This window comes from Fringilla coelebs, assembly GCF_963513975.1.
Source record: "Fringilla coelebs genome assembly, chromosome: 7".
NCBI classification, from domain to species: domain Eukaryota; kingdom Metazoa; phylum Chordata; class Aves; order Passeriformes; family Fringillidae; genus Fringilla; species Fringilla coelebs.
Genome location: NC_140035.1, coordinates 9,800,729 through 9,819,275, shown reverse-complemented (window position 1 = coordinate 9,819,275; position 18,547 = coordinate 9,800,729). Strand labels below are relative to the sequence as shown.

At 41.4% G+C, this 18,547-nt stretch overlaps 1 protein-coding gene across 14 annotated transcripts in view; it reads left to right on the top strand.

Annotated features, from left to right (window-relative positions):
* Positions 1-18,547, top strand: part of KALRN (kalirin RhoGEF kinase) — a 464,835-nt gene that overhangs the window by 335,293 nt on the left and 110,995 nt on the right. For all 14 annotated transcript variants that reach the window (XR_014616305.1, XM_084209314.1, XM_084209316.1 and 11 more), the window contains one exon: positions 727-829. Coding sequence is in view for 13 of the 14 variants with exons in the window: in XM_084209314.1 (XP_084065440.1) it covers positions 727-829 (103 nt within the window). In the remaining variant the exon portion in view is untranslated. The remainder of the gene's footprint in view (positions 1-726; positions 830-18,547) is intronic.

The following is an 18,547-nucleotide window of genomic DNA, read 5'->3' as shown; positions in this document are numbered from 1 at the left end:
GTCAAGTAATATTAAATATTTTTTGTCAACTTGTTCGATCCTGAATTAAACAAAAATCATAGATAATGAATTGTTTTTTTTCTGTTGTGGTGTTCCCAAAAGCCACCTGTAATCTGAGCATCTTCATTTCCTCATCAAATTTTATTCCTCTTTTACTTCAGGCTGTGTCATAGAGATATCCAAAGCATAAATAACCAAGTCACCCAGGAGACCTGTAGCAAAGCAGAGATCCAGACATTTCCTCTAAGAACATGCTCCAACACAAAAGTTTTCTAGTACAGAATGGAAACATATTTTTTCTTTGTCCTTAAGTATATATTTTGTATTATTTAAGTGTTTACTTTGAAAGACCAATAAACATCAATGACACTTTTATCTGTACAGCCAAAGGGAAGAAAATGTGCTAGCAGCCTCAGTGAGGTAAACAGGTAGAGCTCTATACTGTCTTTATCTATATTTGAATAGCATCTTTATGGCTTAGTATTAAATTCCTCAAGAAATTTAAACAAATGTTGTGATTATGTGCAAATCCAAACCCCATGGCTGAGGGTGACATCATTCCAAATTGCAAGACCTCTTTAGCATCATGGGCTGCCTCAGAGGGATAATTTCAGCCCAATCCAGCTCTGTCCTGCTGACTCAGCACTTCTCAATTCCACCTCTCAGGTTGTGCTCACTGGTGCTGTGTTAAGGAATGTCATTGTTTCCCAATCACCTCTCTTGCAGAGATGGAATAGATGATGCAGACAGCCAAGGGGATGGCAGCAGTCAACCTGACACCATTTCCATTGCCTCCAGGACATCACAGAACACAGTGGACAGTGATAAGGTAGGACTGAAATGTGAAAATACTTGGCAGGTAATTGTCCCCAGAAGAATACAAGTGAAAAGCAGAATAGAAGACAAAATAAGGCAACATGTCTACTACTGAGTGAGCTGAAACTTGAATTCCCCTTTGCTAGGTTATTAAAACCCAGTCTGTTTCTGTGTGCTGCTCTTCTACACTGTAACATCTCTGTTACTGCTGCTTGTTTGTGGTTAATACACAGAAGTTCAATTTGCTCTGAAGGAAGAGCCCAGAGCAACCTTTTCTTGCCTAGTAAATCTTGTCCTGTGAGATCCAGCTTCTGAACGAGCGAACAGCTGGTTATGTTACATATTTCCCTCTGAGCTGAAATCAGTTGTTTGTTGGAGGGAATGCAGGTACTTAGACACCAATTAATGCAGCAACACTGGGATCCTGGCTGGTATCTTGAGAGCCTGGGAGACCTCCCATTTCCAGAGACTGTGATTCTGGACCCCTCTCCTCACAGACATATGCTGGAACATATGGATGGCCCTGAGACATGCTAGGTTCTGTTGGAAAGCTGCACACTGTCAGCACTTACATACTCATCATTTTACTTGTCAGACAATCTGAGTCCAGATCCCCAGCTCCACTAGGATGCCTCACTAGAATTTGTCACTCTGATACCTCCAGCTGTGCTCTTCCACTGAATTAGCAGTTGATTGTAGGAGAAAATGGGCAGTTAATAATTACCCTTGCTATACTGATGGGTTTTGTCATATCCCCTGAGAGAATGCCCATATTCTCTTCATGTATTGTTTTGGAATCACATGTAAGTTGAAAAAAGCTGAATTCTCCCATGCCTTTATGGATTTACATGTTTGTCAGGGCTTTAATTATGCTGCCGCTCAGACAAGGTAGAAATGTGTCTTCACAAAATCAAAGTCCAAGCTTTGGTTGTAAAGTTCACAGGTAAGGTTCAGTGCAGACACTGTTTTGAAAGCTGGACTCAGAAATATAAGTTAATTACAAATAAATTACCTTTGTAAGACCATCTGTTGTATTTATCTTAAATGCATGTCCCTGTGATTTAACTTTTTTGTCCAATAATATGCATTGGAAAAGTACGAAGTCTCACAATCCAAAAGGCCACTGTAATGTATGCAAATACTTAGCCCGATGTCTGAGAAGTCTTCAATCCACATGGACTTGTCTTACTTCCTGTGTTTTTCACATTTATCATTCCTGCTAAAAGGTGCTAAAAGGCCCTTAGTGCAGTACTTGAGCTCATGCTTAATTTTAAGCACTCGCCTAAGCTTTGCTCGTTCCCCCAGCCCATTGTGTCGGTTGCATGAATTCTGGCCAGTCTAGGTAAGGTGCTCCGTGTTGCATGCTGCAGCTTCATACAAGGGCTATGGTGCCAACACAGGCTGTGTACCCTGAAAGACAGCCCAGCGTGGCAGGAGTTGGTTTAAGGATGCAAGACTGAAAACATTTATAGGAATTTCTATCCAGAACCTTGTTTGAACTGAACACAAACGTGTATGAGATAAATTGAGTAAAGATCGTACAGGGAAAAAGTTGTTACCACTGGGGAAAGGGATGTGTCATGCTTTTAACTTTTTTTGACTTGCTGACTTAAGGCTGTGTGGTTTTGTGTCCTGTTATACATTTAATGAATAGAAACAAATTTGAGTGTACAGCTAAGGCTAAAGGTTGCTTGTATGTGCTTTGTTGAACCTGAGGTAGCAGTGTACCATCCTTAACTGGAGAGGCAGCTCCTGCTGAACAGTTTCCTTGTTGTCTCTGCTGCTAATGCCAGAGTACTGTGCAGAATCCAGCTCCTAGATTGCTGCATTATCATGTCTTTGCTCCAAGGAGAATGAACTCCCTGCATCTCTTTATAGTTCTCATTTTTTCTGCACAATGTTACCCAGATTAGTGGCAGATGAAGCTGAGCTGCTTTGCCTCCTGCTGAATTGGCAGTGTGTTCAGCGTCCGCTCAGACATCGGGCTCACCTGCTGGCACCTGCTGTGCAGGGACTGTCCTGGCAGCAGAGCCAAAGCTCTGAAAGGACCCCTAATGGTGACATTTTACCACAAGGGATTTTTTCCTTCAGTGTGTAGTTGGGTTTTTCTTCTAGGAGGGTCGGAATGAAATGTGATTGGCCTGGGAGGTTTTATATTCTCACGTGGATGGGTGCTAGTTATCAGCACTGGAAGGCAGGACCATATCATGCTCTCCAGGTAGGTTTTCTTGGCAGGGCTGACAGTTCTTGGCACAACTGTAACATACACGCTATAGTTAACTCCTGTGGGGCTGATGGCAGCTCCAATGGGTACAGGGTTCAGCAATCAGGGGTTTCCCTGTTTAACTCCAGCATAGTCAGCGGGCTTATTCCCATGAGTTCAGAAACAGGACTAGAAGCTTTTTGCAGCTGCAGCCTCCATGGGTGACTTCTCTATGTGCCCCAGTGAGCTCTCCATCCAGAGGAGCCAATGGAAAGAGCTCCTACCTTTAGAACTGGCTGTTCAGAGCAGCTTCATCTGCAAACCCATGCCAAGAGCTTTGCACTGCCAGCAGCGTGCCAGGATGGCAGCAGATTCATCCTGCATTGTAATAACTCCATGCCAGAAGCAATTCTCAAGTAACATGTAAGAGTTGATATTACTCTCTGAAGCCAAAAAAATTCAGATTTAGCTGACACACTTTGTCCTTTCCCTAAACTTTGCTATTATGCCTGAGGATTGCCTAACACATTAGTTGAATGCTCAGACAAGAATGTCAAACAACATTTTAGACAAAGAAAATCACAACTTCTCAAAGATTCTCAATTTCAAGTAGCACTTCTGCTTAACAACACTCCTCATGCCTCAAGTCATATGTATTTCTTTCAACTTATTTGTGATTCAACTCCTCCCTGAGTTGTAAGTAGCAATTTCTGTTTTCTCTCACCGTGGCACAGCCCTGGAGCTAAGCTTTACTTTTGCCTTTCAAACTCCTAAAAAGACAAAAAGGTTTTTTGTTGTTAAGTAGGAATGAAATAGCCTTACTGTAAATTCAGCAAGGATTTGTTTTCTCTCAAGACGTGAATGTGGCCACAACATTTATCAGGGGGATCCTTTGGCACAGAGACAGAGCACTTTGACTGGGGGCTGAGTCCTGGTTCTGCTCTGTCACTCACATGTTGGATGCCATCACAAAGTACATTTGATGGCACATTACCCTTTCCTTTTTCCCTTGCTTGGATGAGGAATTTACAGGGGGAGACACAAATTCACGTAAACATTACATTTGTACATTAATTACAGCATTGTCCTCCACTGTCCCAACACATGATGCAGGCCTGAATTCAGACCTGGTTTTGTAGCCTTTATGGTGGCAAACTCTGCTTTGAAAATACTCAGTTATGTGTCTGACCCCAGAAGTGTTATTAAGCCTTTTCAAGTACTTAGACTTTCCTGACTGCAGGCAGTGGTCAGGTGATTATATATAAGGACTCTCCTGATTAAAAAAAATAAAATAATTTCCTGGTCTGTTTAAATACCTGATTAAGTAGCTTCTTAAATCTGGATATGAGTATTTAGTATCTTTACTTTCCTTGAGCTTTTCTCTGTCAAAAATATGTAAATTGATTATCTGCAGGCTCAAACATTTCATTTTCATTAAATACTATATAGTAGAAACACAGACTTCGAGTGAGGTCTGTAGGTCTGCATCTTTGTAAAATGAAAGGAGAGAACATAGAAAATGTTTCATGTTTCTTTTTCCATTTGCAATCTATAATCTAAAATACTTCATACACAGGAAAATAATTATTTGAATTGTTATTTGGATTGTGTAAGTTTTATATAGAAGGGGGAAAATGGGTTGATGACCCAGACTCAGTGCTAAAGAATCAATAGATAATGAATACTATTACAGTAATTGCAATTCCCATTGAGCATCCAGGTCAGATCCTAGGTAACCCACTACACAAAACTTCTTCATCCTTTTCCAAAAGGCAAAGGAGACAGCTTTTGTTCTATACAGTAAGCCCTCTTCAGCTTGCTATCTAAAATCCTCTCCTTAGAGAGAAATCCTTGCCCTATTCACAGCAGACAGGATTTCAGTCTTTCTGTTTGGATTCAAAGCAGTGGGGAATTGCATAAAGGAAATGTTACATGCAGGGCATTCTCATTTGTTAAGCCCATTGAGCTGCTGGCTTGTGAAACAGCTGTTTCTGGTGATACTGGTCCAGCTTCCAATGGCCTCCTTTTTGCTGGCTTTTGCAGAATACTGAGGAGAGCAGTTCTCATTTCCTTCTGTTGTTTTTGGATGTGGAAAAAGGCTCTGAAATGTGAACTGAAAACGTTTTGCTCTCTAAAAATAAATCCACATTATACACTTTTATCTTTTCCATTAGATACTGTACTCAGCTCATCTTTCAGCAGCCATGAGACTGAGATCTTGACCTCTTCCACATTGGTGGCATTATATAAAATCTGGGAATAATCACTGTTCTAATTGAAGGTAATTTGTACAAGAGGGGAGATTTTAGAATTAAAGCATATTAGAACAAGTCACTTAGGGCAAATTCTCTTTTCTTGAGAAGCTTCTAATCAAGGTAAAACAGCTTTGATATTTTTGCTGAAGCAGGACGCGCTCACTCACTGCCCGTGAGCTCTGTGCTGAGTCAGGTGCAGGAGACACATTTCTACTGCAGTGCTGGGGGAATATCAAGGGACAGGGGGTGTTAACCCCCAGCAGTGCTTGTGTATGGCCAGAACATGTCACCATGGCCTGGAGTCTGTGCAGCACCTGAGCAGTGGGACTGACCTGAACAGATTTTTCCACCTGTCAGTGGAAAAATCTCTGTGCCAGTGGTTAGTGGGTGCTGTGTGTTACAGCTGATGGGAAGGAAGGTGGATGGGGCAATGTAAGCTCTGGGGCAGAGCCAAGGGAGAGCAGGATCAGGGGAGTATGGAGTGGGTGGTGAAGCAGGGAGTCACTTAAATACAGAATCAGGAGTATTTAGAAGTCCTCCTGTTTTCTGGAGCACTGTGGTAGGTGCCATCAATTTATCTGCCAGGCATTGACCTGAAGTGGTTTTTTCCTCCAACAAAGATATTTTACTCTCAGTAAATTGGATTAGATTAAACAACTGTGAGTTTCTAAAGAGCAAAGGAAGGAATTGATTTGGTCTCATTTTTGTGAGTACTATTGTGGTTATTCTGCCACTGTCCCAGCAGAATATGCCAGAATTCAGTGTACTGTCTGGAGTGCTGCTTCCTTGCAGGGACTGGTGATTTATGGGGCCACAAGTAAAACTAAATTTATGTAACAGAAAATGACTGCTGACTGTTAAGTGAATTTTTCCTGTGAAGGTATGATAAAGAGGAGTGAATTATGGCCCCAGAGGATGTATTTCTATTGCTTGGATGCTGCCTAGCCTGAGAGCAGTTCTCACACTGACTTCCTACTGCCCTCACCTGTGGAAAAGAGAAAACATGATAGTGATCAAAGGAAAATCTGACATAAACCATTTTGGCATTTTAATTAGCCTTCTTGAGGGCTCACTAGCTATAGGTGGTTAACTTTTGAAGATACTGTCATGTAGTAGCAAAATGTTTATCTTACCAGGAAATAAATTGTTCAGCCAGGAGCTGACATCTCTCTGTCTCTCTAATGATAATTTCTTAACATTTCCTTAGGCTTTGGGAGGCTGTCTCTCAGTTCTGGCTCTGAATCTTGGTTAGGACCCCTGTAAATTCAGCTCTTCTATGAGAAAAATATACAAATATATGTATCTTTTTTTCACTGTGAATGGTTCCCTGAAACTGAAGTCATTGAAGTGACATTTGGAGTTGATAAAATGAGACTGGTTTATCTCTGCTGGCAATGCCTGATTTGGCATGAACTTGCCTTTCTAATCGTTGATGTTCAGTAATATTACTGTGGCACTTTTCTTTTTTTCTCTCTTTCCTAAGTATAAGTAAGGACTTTGCCTTTGCTTCCTGTATTTCTTATCGGGAATGCAGCAGTGCCAACATCATGAAATGTTCCAGCTTTTGATTTGCAGAGCTCTACTTGTCTCTCTAAATTTGATGCTTTTCAGTCTTTTGGAAAATTAATTTGAGGCTTTTGCAGTGAAACAAATTCAACACATTCAAAACACATTCAAACAGGCAAGGTACAAACTACGTTTTTAGATTTCCAAACGAAGGAAATCTGGACTGAAGTGCTACACCTACTTTGAATTGTGCAAACTTTCATGGGCACTCAGAAAACTTTGAAGCTCAGAGGGGTACAAATAATTACAGCCATTCTTTGCTCAGTGTTGGTGTAACAATCTCTGCTTTGGGGACTTGGCTGATAGGTCTCACAGTGCCTTTACTTGTTTGTACACTAGGCACTGGGCTTGGAACTGCACAGGAATTTACCCCCCTGCCATCTGCAGGCAGAGCAGCTCTTTTCTTAGTGATGTATAATGCATGTAGCAAAGAATTTCCAGCTCAGGTATTAATACTGGCTCTGCCTAAAGCACAGATCTCCCAGGACAATTCTGGAGCCTTTGGCACTTTTTTCCCTGTGAATTTTGAAAAAATGGACTTTGGTCCTCCCAGGATTGGTATCAGATTTCAAAACAATCAAAAAAGTAACTCTTACCAACCTTGATTTTCAGCCAGGTTTCATCCTGGCTTGAATTACATTTTACCTGTCTTTTCTGGCACCCATTTCTAAATGTAACAGGTAGGTGATCAGGAGGTTTACCTCTGAGAAGAGATTTGTCAAGGGTGCAAGTGCTGCTGACAGTAAGGACTTCTGCTTTCTATTGCCAGCCAGATCTTGCTGCAGCTGTGGGTGGAGGCAGCACCAGGCACAGGCTGTCTTGTTTCACAGAACCTTCTTGGAAAAGGTTCTTTTGGAAAACAAAATAAAATATGATCAGCTGCTTTTAAAATATAACACTTGTTGGAAGCATTTGCAAACTTTATAGTAATTATTCAGGGGACTTTAGAGAAAGTCCTAATCATGTGGTAGAGCCTTATTCGTTTTTTCTTGTACTGCATGGCTAGACAATTTCCCACACACCTACCAAGGAGGTGATGACAATGGATGAGTTTCCCCAAAGGCCCCTTTTTTTCTTTATCTGCTAGTTGAATTTTACCAAGAAATTTTCCAGATTTGAGTGTTTTACACTGTGAAAATAACAGCAAAGCCAAAGCATCTGTAGTGCCCATGGAAATAGCAATCACGCTGTTCATTGGGTAATGTTTCCAGGAAATAACTTCATAAAAGGCAGGCATGAAATTTGCCATACATTTTAAATATTTCAGCTGGGATTTCTCAAAGTGCTATTGAACTTTAGTGGGATCTCTGCTATCAAAATTCTTGGACACAATTATTTCCTCAGAGGAAGGCCATTCCTGTGGTGGTCAGTGCAGGGTCACTGCTCGGCACCCACAAGTTTATTTCCAGACCTGTGCAAGAAACAGCAGATATTTTTTTAACACCTCTCCAAATATAGTGGCTATAAATAACTGCAAATATGAATCCAGATTCAGTTGGCTGATCAGATGCTGAGAACAGATTCAACTGCAAGTCCCTGAAAGTGAGTCCTACAGAAAGGAGTTCTTCAACAATGTCTTTTCAGCATTTTCCTCCGTGCAGAACTTAAAGTTACATCCAGGGCAGGTAGAGTATGCTCCACTTCTTTTACAGAGTGCACAGTTTTGTAAATTTTCATTTCTATTGCTATCCATTTCATAAAGAACATTTGCTATTGACTTAAATAAATTATGCTTTTGCATTTAGGTCAGCAATCAGCATTCAGTAGGCTTTCAGTCTTATTCTTAGGTCTTCTAAATCTAATGCATCCTTTGGTGAAAAATAAGTAAATCATTAACACTTGAAAATATAAGTCAAGTCCTGTTATGATAAAACAAGTGCATGGAACTCCTTCAGACTGAAGGTCTCCTGAGAACCCTGTAGATAAAAATATGAACACATTCCTCTTGAGGGTATTTAAATGTAATTTCTGTGGTAACCCACTTGATCTCTCCTTCCTATTCCTGCCAGCAGTGTGGAAATCAGATTCTGTACTGATGTGCTGATGGACACATTCCCCAGAGAGGTACAAGGCACACAGTCAGAGTTTGTATAATAATATAATCTTAGTTCATATGATGAGTATCCTGAATCCACTGCAAATATCACATCTCTCAGTCACAAGGCACTTCTGAAGCACGTGTGAATCTGCTTAGGCAGGATGGCTGTAATTTTAAAATGGACAGAATATGGTGGAGAGTGCTGCCCTTTAAAAGATGGCTGGAAAACTCAGCTGTGGAACACACTGTGGTCTTACATGACAGGAAATGAGCTCCATATCAATCCATCTATATTACTAAGCAAACAACAAAAAAAGATATTTTGATGCCTGCTGTGAAGAAAGAGGATGTTTAAGTTAGGGGGATGTTTAAGTGAATGAGTTTGAGGCAATCAAAACAGACTATGAAGGAAGGAAGTACAGTAAAATCTCTGTCTTTATTTCAAAAACATGACCAACCCCAGTGATATTAAAATAGAAGGATTAAGATAAATTATTGATTTGCACAGAAGAATTAAAGGATATTCTGGTTTTCAGCTCTGCAGAGGGACCAGCTGTTGTTTGACTGTTGTAAATGTGCTGTGATTTTCAGAGAATCAGATGTCAAAGATTTGTTGCCAATTACCTTGTGTTAGAAATTGAGTCGGATTTCAGGTGGGAGAGGAGTTTCTATTTCTGAACTGGTCTTTGATTGGGGAAAAGTTCAAATTGATTCATGTTAGTAAAAATTAGTATTTTTTCCAGCAAAAATGGTTAGACAAAAGCATATGTATTTGACGAGATCAAGTGATTGAGTGCCTTCCTCCTCTGTATCTGCTAATGTAAGTCATTAAAGGCCATTTCCTATTATTGCTTATCAAAACTAACACTGTGTTCCTTCCCCTTCTCCTCATGAGCAATTCCTTTTCACCTTTGACCTTGCACCTCATGCACAGCAGAGGATGCCAGTCCTGGAGTGACACTGCTGAGGTGATTCCTCACCTTGGGCTGCTACGGACTGACCTGCACCATCACCTCTAACAGGGGAGCACAGCGCCTGCCCAGACCCCCTTCCCAAAGATCTGACACCACTTTGGAAACCAGCCTACTCAGGACAAAAAAATAGGCACTCCTGCCTCAGCCTTGTGCTGGTGTTCCAAATTAGTCTGTTAATTAAAGGGGCAAAATAGTTAATTAAAAGTGGATAGATTATGGGGTCCTGTGCAAATGAGGACATAAATAGAATAGTAATCATCCATCAGTATTCTGGGATTGTCTCTGTATCCATTCTTGGGCCACTAGATCATCTAAAGTACTTGGCATGGAGAGAAAGGAGCAAACAGTTTTCAGAACTTGTTTTTAAAAAGGGTATTTTTATTTTTTTTTTTAAATTTCATCTCAAGTTTGACTTTCTATGTTGTCATTAAGCAAGAAGTTGTTCCTCATCTAAATCTGATTGTTCTCCTCCTGTTCTTCAAAGAGCTTGAGTTCATGTTTATTTTTCCTGTGCTGTTGTTTTGAGTTGTTTCTGGGGTTTCATTCTGGTGATTACAATGTGTTTGTTTAATTTGGATGTACAATATAAAATATAACCCTCTGGAGAAACAATATGTTTTCTTTTTGGCATAGGATTTTTTAAGGCTTACTAGAGATGCCAGGTTTGCTCAAGAAACTTAGAAAGCCTTGGAACAAGATGGTTCCAGCTATAAAGGGCACATAGGGATAACACAGAGTAATTGTCTAGAAATGAAGAAAAGTTTAAGTGAGATCAGAACTTAGTGTTAGGAGCTGACCTTTGAGCAACACTGAACTTCATTGATCAAGAACATTAGAGACACTGCAGATCATTCAAGTTTGAAGTTAATATTAGCAAGAGGTTTAATATTGGGGAAAAAAAAACCTGTGTATGAAGGTGGGGGACTAAAGGAAACAGTTCCAAATTCCTTTTTTCTTCATAGCAAGGCGATCAAGTCAGGAAAATACAGTTCACAAACAATACTTATAACACCTTTAATTCGGTCCTGTAGCAGCTTTTGGGTGGACGTTCAGAAATTCTGCTGAAGGGTCTCTGCTTTCAATAAGTGTATATCTGCAGCAGCAGCCACTGCCACCTTGCCTCTGAGTGATGTTAGTGTGTGCTGGTGGCCTTATCCAGATTTGGCTGACTCTGGGTGTGGTGAATTTACCCTCCCTTTCCTGGGGAGTCATCCTGTGCATCTCCAGAGCTCATCAGTTCTCGAGACAATCTCACAGCCTACCATCTCAGCTCATACTTCTCCTCTGTTCACCTCACTATCTGCTGGTAAATGTTTCTCCATCCAAACATGTAGATAAAACTTTGTAAAACTCATTGATGCATTCTCCTGTGGCATGGTCCTCGTACAAGGTGGGGCAGCCAGATAGTGAGATAATTGATTTTAACTCTTTAACCTTAGTCTTTGTGTGCTGCCTGGTTGAGCACAGCTGTGAGCATGAAGTATCAGAAGCACACAGGTACTGGACTGGGAGGCAATAGAAGGAGGCATGGGACATGGAGGGCAAGCCACAGGGAAGCACAGAGCTGGCAAAGCAGCTGAGGGAGGTGAAAGCTTTCCTGAGAACTGGAGGAAGTACTGGATTTATCATTATTTTGTCTTCTCTTTCCCTTTAAATCCCAGTAAGGGATTCTTTCTTCTTTTCACCCCTAGGTCGAGTAGGTAGGAAAAGGCTTGGAGTTACAAGAAGGGCTATTCTGGTTTCTTCTCTTGTCCACAAACTCATGGCCTTTTCAGTGACCTGAGGCAGTATTTATTCTGGAGCCAAGTATTTTTGCTGCAGGCTGCCCCAGGAGGCACCTCCCTGCCTTGGATTCAGCATTCTCCCCACCTTGTAAACCACATGCATGCCTTGCTACTGGCAGCTAACAGAACAGAGAGAGGCATCCAAGCTCCCCTCAAGCCTCTGTGTCCAGGATCCAAGTGCTGTGGTTATCCAGATCAACTTTCTTTTTCTGCTTGTTTTGCATTAATTTAAAACCCACTAACAATCCAAATCAAACTCTCCTTTCTCAAATGTGTGCAGGCAAGAAACAGAGGAGTGTGAAACATGGCACAGCTCCACAAGCCCTTTTCTGCCTGGGTTAATTTTTCCTGACTCTACAGCATTACTTCCTGACCATGGCTGCAAATAAACAATTATTGGAAGCACAAGGCTGGACCACACATGCATGTTTTCCACTGGCTATGGAGAAAAGCTGTGTGTCCATTACTGATTCTTTATTTTCACAAGAGTCAGCTGGGTGTGTTCTTATGTGTTTAGGGCACCATCTCTCAGGTGCTGATCCTTCTCAGCTTGCAGAAAGAATTGAGGGTGGGAGCCAGCTGTGCCCCACAGGTCCTGGGCTCAGTTGGTGTTATTTCTAGAAGTTCTCCAGTGTTGATATTTACTGCATGATCCTGAGCAGTCAATAGGAAAGGACAGCAGGGGTCTACCCAGTGGAAGGAGCACTTAGCCAAGCCATGGGATTTTCCTTTAAAACTCGAGTCATTAAACCATCAGTTAGAAGTGTGACATTTATATAGAGAAAAGAAGGGAAATTGAAATGCACACAGAGAAACTTCAGCTTTCTGGCTTGCTAGAGATAATGCAGTGAGAGCTGATTTTTGTATGAATTGAACTGATTGTACTTAGAAATGTCAGGGCCATGTTCTCTACCCATCACTACCTATAAAATGGGCAGAATGGCATTCAGCAGACTGGTCTTTGCCTTCTCATCCTGGACACATCCTGGACAGTCCCCTCCTGTGCAGGCTTCCAGTGTCAGCTGGGGCAGTTTAAAGGCTGATTGTCCCCTGAACCTTCCCAGCAGCAGATCCAGCCTCGCCCAGCTCTGTACTGGCTTAAACAGCTGTGACTGCAGGGACAGGCTGGGGACTGAGGTTCTTGAACAATCTGGCTTTTGTTGCAATGGCTGAGAAGTCTATGGCAGCATCCCCAACCCTCTGCCTTTCAGATATAACAGAGGTGTAAACCAGGCCTCCAGGGGTTGTTTTTGTGGGTTGCCTTTTGAAATCTCTGAGGATTCACATTCTTTCCTAGCTCCTGCCCTCAGTGCAGTTTTGCAGAAACTCCTTCCAACTCTGAAGTTCTGCTGCCCTCCCTGGGAACTGAACCTTTGGTACCTTTTTACCTTTATGAAACCTCTGTCCTTCAGACTTCTGGGAGAGAAATTTGAGGACTGAGAAAGGACTTTAAAAATCAACCCTTTCTCAGGCTCATCGAGTTCCTGCCATATGACCTTCTCTTTGTGTGATGCCCATGTGTTATTTATGAGCACTTAGCTGCTCGTTTCCACAAAAAAAAAAAAAAATTGTTGAGGCTGAAGTGCAATTAGTTGTGTGGCACTGCAAAGGGCAAGAAAGGGGATGGTGAGTGCTAAGGTCAGAGATGCAAGGCACAAAGGTAAGTCTTTTGAAGAAATGCAAAGTAAACGGGGATACGTAAATCAGTTTTATTTCAAGTCAAGGAAAGCACCTCACTGTTCACCAGGTGAGTATCTGGCTCTGGGCCTCTCTTAGATCCACATCACATCCAGCCTTTCAGGATCAGCTGCTCAGGGTTTTGTTTCACTAGGAGCAGGATTTGCCTCTAGCCTTGGAACAAATCACTTTGCCTGTGAGGGGGGAGATAAAAGAATAAGATAGTTAAGTAAGAGCTGGGCTGAAGCAGATGTTTTTTAAACAAATATACAACTTATTTTCCATCTGCTGGTTCCCAAGTCCTCACTTGCTGTGAGAGGCAAAGAGCAGCACTGCTGCATTTCAGGAGAACCAGGATGTGCTCCCCAGGTACAGATCTGAAAGGTGACTACTTGCATCCACAAACCTGGCATTTCTGCTGATAAGGGCAATACAGTAACTGCTGAAATTGATCCTAATGAATGAGACCATTCCTCTGCTTTTCTTAATGTTATAACTGATTAATTCCCCAAAGAACTCTTCAGGGCATCCCATCCCTATGTAAAGACTATGGCTAAGTGGATTAATAGGATAAGTGCTTTATAAAACAGCTCTGTAATATTTTAGTTTTCTCTTTTCACTTCAGTAACAAGCATAAGGGAGGCTAATGTCCCAGTATACAGGGATTTGCAATCACCATTAATGGGGATAATTCCCCTCATGGGAAACAATAAAAAAAATATTGCAAGAGCTAGAACACTTTTCTAACTTTGCATTTTTGTCACAACAGATTGTGTCTCTCCTGCTAAATTTCTTTGTGCTCTAGAGGAGAAAATAAATCTGGCAAAGAGAAACAACTTTAATTGTAAAGATAAACTCATGATGGGGCACAGTAAGGGTTTCTGAGTTTCCCAAGACAGCATCTGTATGATTGAGGAAAATGAAATAAAATCATGGTTGCTGTTAGCAGTTCAGTGAGTTTAAATAAGCCCTGAATGATAGCAGAATTAAGAAGAGTTTTTGCCTTTTTACATTATCCTCACTAACAGAAGGAGTCTTGCTGTTTGTTGCATTTTGATGGTAAATCCTGTCCTAACAAATATGCTGACAAGCTGTAAGAGAGCAACTGACTTGAATTGCATGGGACGTCTGTCTCATATTCTGTATCCATCTTAGATCTGGTTTCATGTCTTTAAAATATGCAGCAATGGAGATTAATATGTTGGTTTGCTTTTTAATGAGTGAACCTTGGATTTGAAGGTTTGCTGCAAACTCTTTTATTTAAATGCTTTCATATTTATGGTGCCATGCTTAGAATGTTATGCATAGCATTATCTGGCTATTAACTCTTGTGACAAGATGGATTTAGGATTAAATAAATTGTGAGCATTCCTTTTAAATTGCTGGAGCTAAAGGGGTTAGGAGTGTAGGAGTGTTAGATTACCCAGCTGCAGTCATTCCCCCTGCACAGCCTTGTGGTATGTTACAGGGGTTCTGGTGGCTGAGTAGGAGGAAAGAAGTCACTGGAAGCAGCTTGGATTGCACAGCCTTGACTCACCACAGAGGGTAGATGACCAAGCCCTTTCATGAGCAGCAGGCAGAGAGAGGGAATGGCAGCCTCAATTTAGCACAATATAAGCTCCATGCTGGGCATATAGTTACTGTCCTTTGAAATCAGTCAGATTTGAACCTTTTGTGCTTAGTTGTGATTGCTATGCTGCATTTTTTTTCTTTGCCTACCATTATGAGCTGATGCAATGTGCTAAAGCAAGTGATTATTCCAGGAGCTGTTTGAGGGTCAGCATGTTTCCATTGTGTGACTGGTCCCAGTGATTTTTTTTTTTTTGGTGCAGAAAAAAGACAGTTTCTCTTTTCTTCAACTGCAATATAACAAATATAGAATTCTCTCCTCTTAGAAGTGTTATGTTAGAATGCACATATGAGCTGTCTGCATTCAGCTGCCTATCCCACCTGTGCATTCCCACCTCCACTTTTGGAAACCAATTCCAGGCCAAACCCTGTCCTTTTAAGCACATGAGAACTGACTTTAGTGGGGCCTGAATCTGTGTCCTTCTCAAGCAGGTTATTGCTTTGAAACAAGAGAATGTTATGAGCCTCCTAATGGCATTGAGCCCACACTAGTCTTTTAGTCAAGCAAGGAAGAGTCATGTTTTTAGACCCAAAGATTAAACATTTCCATCCTGCTGTCACACCTGTTTGCATTGAGGAGTGCTGGCTGCATGAAGAGCTGCTACCATGTACAGTCAGCTGTTCCCTGGAACAAGCCATGCTCTGTACACGCCTTTCCAGCTTCCGCTAAAGTGCGCTCTTGGCTGAGTCACTCTTTGCAAACAAACTCTTGACTAGGTGACCATTTCCTTACCTGTCTCTCATATTCATATGCTATTCCCCTGCCTGCTACAGAGTGTGCAGTGGTTTATTCCATCTTCAGTTTTTTAAAGAAAAAATGAAGTTTCCTATCTTTCATTTTTCCGTACATCTAGATCCAACCTCAGTGTTACCAGGATCTTTGTTCACTGATACTGGTTAGTCGAGGAATTGTTTTTGTCCCACCATCTGGTTTTAATTTCAGCCAGTGTTCTGGCTGGATAACTGGCCCACTTATGTTATGTCTCAGTCAGGCAAAGGTTTTATAGGTTGTATAGGTTTTATCTTATCACATTGACTTCAAATACAGCAGAAATTAATGTCAACTTGAATGTCCCTGTTGGGTGAGGCTTTCGTGTTAATGGAATGGGAAAGGAACAGGAAAAGGGAAGACAATAAAGAATGAGTTGCTCTGTTCCAAAGAAATGAAATCAGGAGGTATGACCTTTAGTAGGAAAGAACTAGCAGGAGAAGGAATCACATGAACCTGCCTCTTATGTCAGTGGACAAATTGGGCATGTTTCAGCACAAGGGGTAATGGGAACAAATGATACTGTGATTGTCTTGTCTGTTCTGTAGGCTTGAACAGTAGTGTCATTGCTCTGATCCTACCTGTGAAATGGAAAGCCCAGTGTGCTTGTGAAAGCCCTTTGGTCTGATTGCTGAGGTTGTTATTTTGCAAAAATCAGAAACACTGTCAGGCAGTGTGCCTGGATAGCAGGAGGTGGGAATGAGGCATGCTGCCTCAAGTGCAAATGGTGGGGAGTGGGAGAATGGGAACAGCAATAAAGGGGCTGGGATGGGAAATAAACAGGAAGTGAGGCATGTGGAACAGCCCCAGGCAGTGGCTGGGTGTTCCAGACTTTGGACCTGATGGGATCAGATCCATGCCCCATTGGGACTGGTTGTGTCCAGGTGCCCTTTTGGATTTTGCTTTTCTGAGAGGAGACTGGTGAGGGCAGCCCATGGCAGGGGGCCTGGTGAGACCCAGTTGTTGGCTGTAGCTGAGGAGGAATCTGATACTCTCCAAAGATACCAAGGAGCCTGTTGGCTGAGATTCCTTCTCTAGGAATGAGACAGTATCAATTAAAGGGGTTCTTGGTGCTGGTTTGCTAATGTCTTCCACAGATGAGTAGGAGAAATAGCTGGAAATATTGCCTTTTGGAGTAGGCTCCTTGCTAGCAAATTACAGACTGTGAGTAATGAATGCATTTGACAGCAGAGTTTTTTTGGTTTTACAATACATTCATAACACCTTGGAGCACTTAGTACCTTGTTAACCCAATTAGTATACTCTGAAACTGCCAAGGCAATGTGAACAGCTGTTAATCACATGCCAAACTATCCAAGATCACACTTTGTTATTACTGCAAAGGCAGCCAGGAGTGGATTGGGAAAGAAGCGGCTTTAAATGTTGAAATGCACAGACAACTGGTTACAGTAAAACCAAATAATACTGAATCAGAAATTAATACAATAAAACAAACCATCATACCATAGACTGGACTGCCTCATTGGCACTTTAGGAACTGTAGGAGTGTGTGACTGGAAGTTGCTTATCCTGGAGCTATGAAAAGAGCTCTACATGGTTTGTGCTGAGCAATGCTGATGGTACCACTCCAGCCTGGAGGCTCTGCAGGTGTTTTCTAGCATGGCCCTGAAAAAGGAGCACAACTGCAGCCTGCAAGCAATCAGACATGCACCTACACCTGATTTAATGTCCTGGCATTGAGCAACTGCAGATTATACCCACCCTGAGTCATTTCCAGCCTCTGGGGTTCAGGGCTAACATTAAAGTACAGCTCAGCTCTGAGGAACAGGTGATCCTTGATCTCTGTTGCAAGACAGCTTTTAAAGCTGTAAATGTAATGGGACAGTTTGGTCCTGTCCAGGAGGAACAGGACAAGGGATCATGTTAATTAACATGTCCATTAGGGAGCTGCTTTCCAGATCTGTTCAAGTTTCCATAGTAGGATCTCCTATGCTACAAGAAAGTCTGAGGTACAGCAGCAAAGCTGGTATGGTTTCTACTGACATAGCAATGGCTATCTGTGTTCCTGCATGAGATATAAATAATACAAAAGATCCTGAGAAACTATCAGAAATTGTATTTAACCTAAAATAAAAACAGTAAGAGGATTCATGTCAGGTATTCCACCTCACCTGTCAGCTGATAAAAACATTAGAGTTTTCAAAATCTGCTGTCTCGTTTGTAGTTAATAGCACTGAATTGCAAACCTGGTATATTTTCTCTAGGAATAACAGTGAAATGACAAATAAAGAGCATGAGTTAATAATGTATTAAACCCTGTTCATGTAAGTAATGCAAGTTAGCACCTGTTTATAGAAAATAAAATTAAGCTAGCTTGATACTTTTTTATGAGTTTATAATCCAGCTAATAGAGGAAACAGTGATAGACTTTTGTAGGCATTTGATTTGGGCCATGTGATATTTTTATTAACTGAGGAGAACAATAGAAAATAAACATGTGATGTATTAAATGATGGAAACCTGGCTAGTTGACAGATACAGATAAAATAGAATTATTATAGGGCAGGCAATTTTGTAGAGAAATCCTGGAGAGACTTATCCTTACCTTTATGATAGGAGAAATTTTTTAACCTATAGGAAAGCAACATTTTCTTTCATGTTTTCCACATCTGTTTGTGCTCTGCCCTCTGACAACTTTTATACCCATTGAACAAATTTTAAGCAACTTGGCAGAAACTTCTAAACTCAAAAATCATTTCTGTGAAAATCCACATAAGGCTAGGGAGAGCAACCATCAATTTGCTCTAGTTAGAAGAAATGCAGTAGCATGAACACATGTATTTATGGACACACACATTACTAGACACTACACATG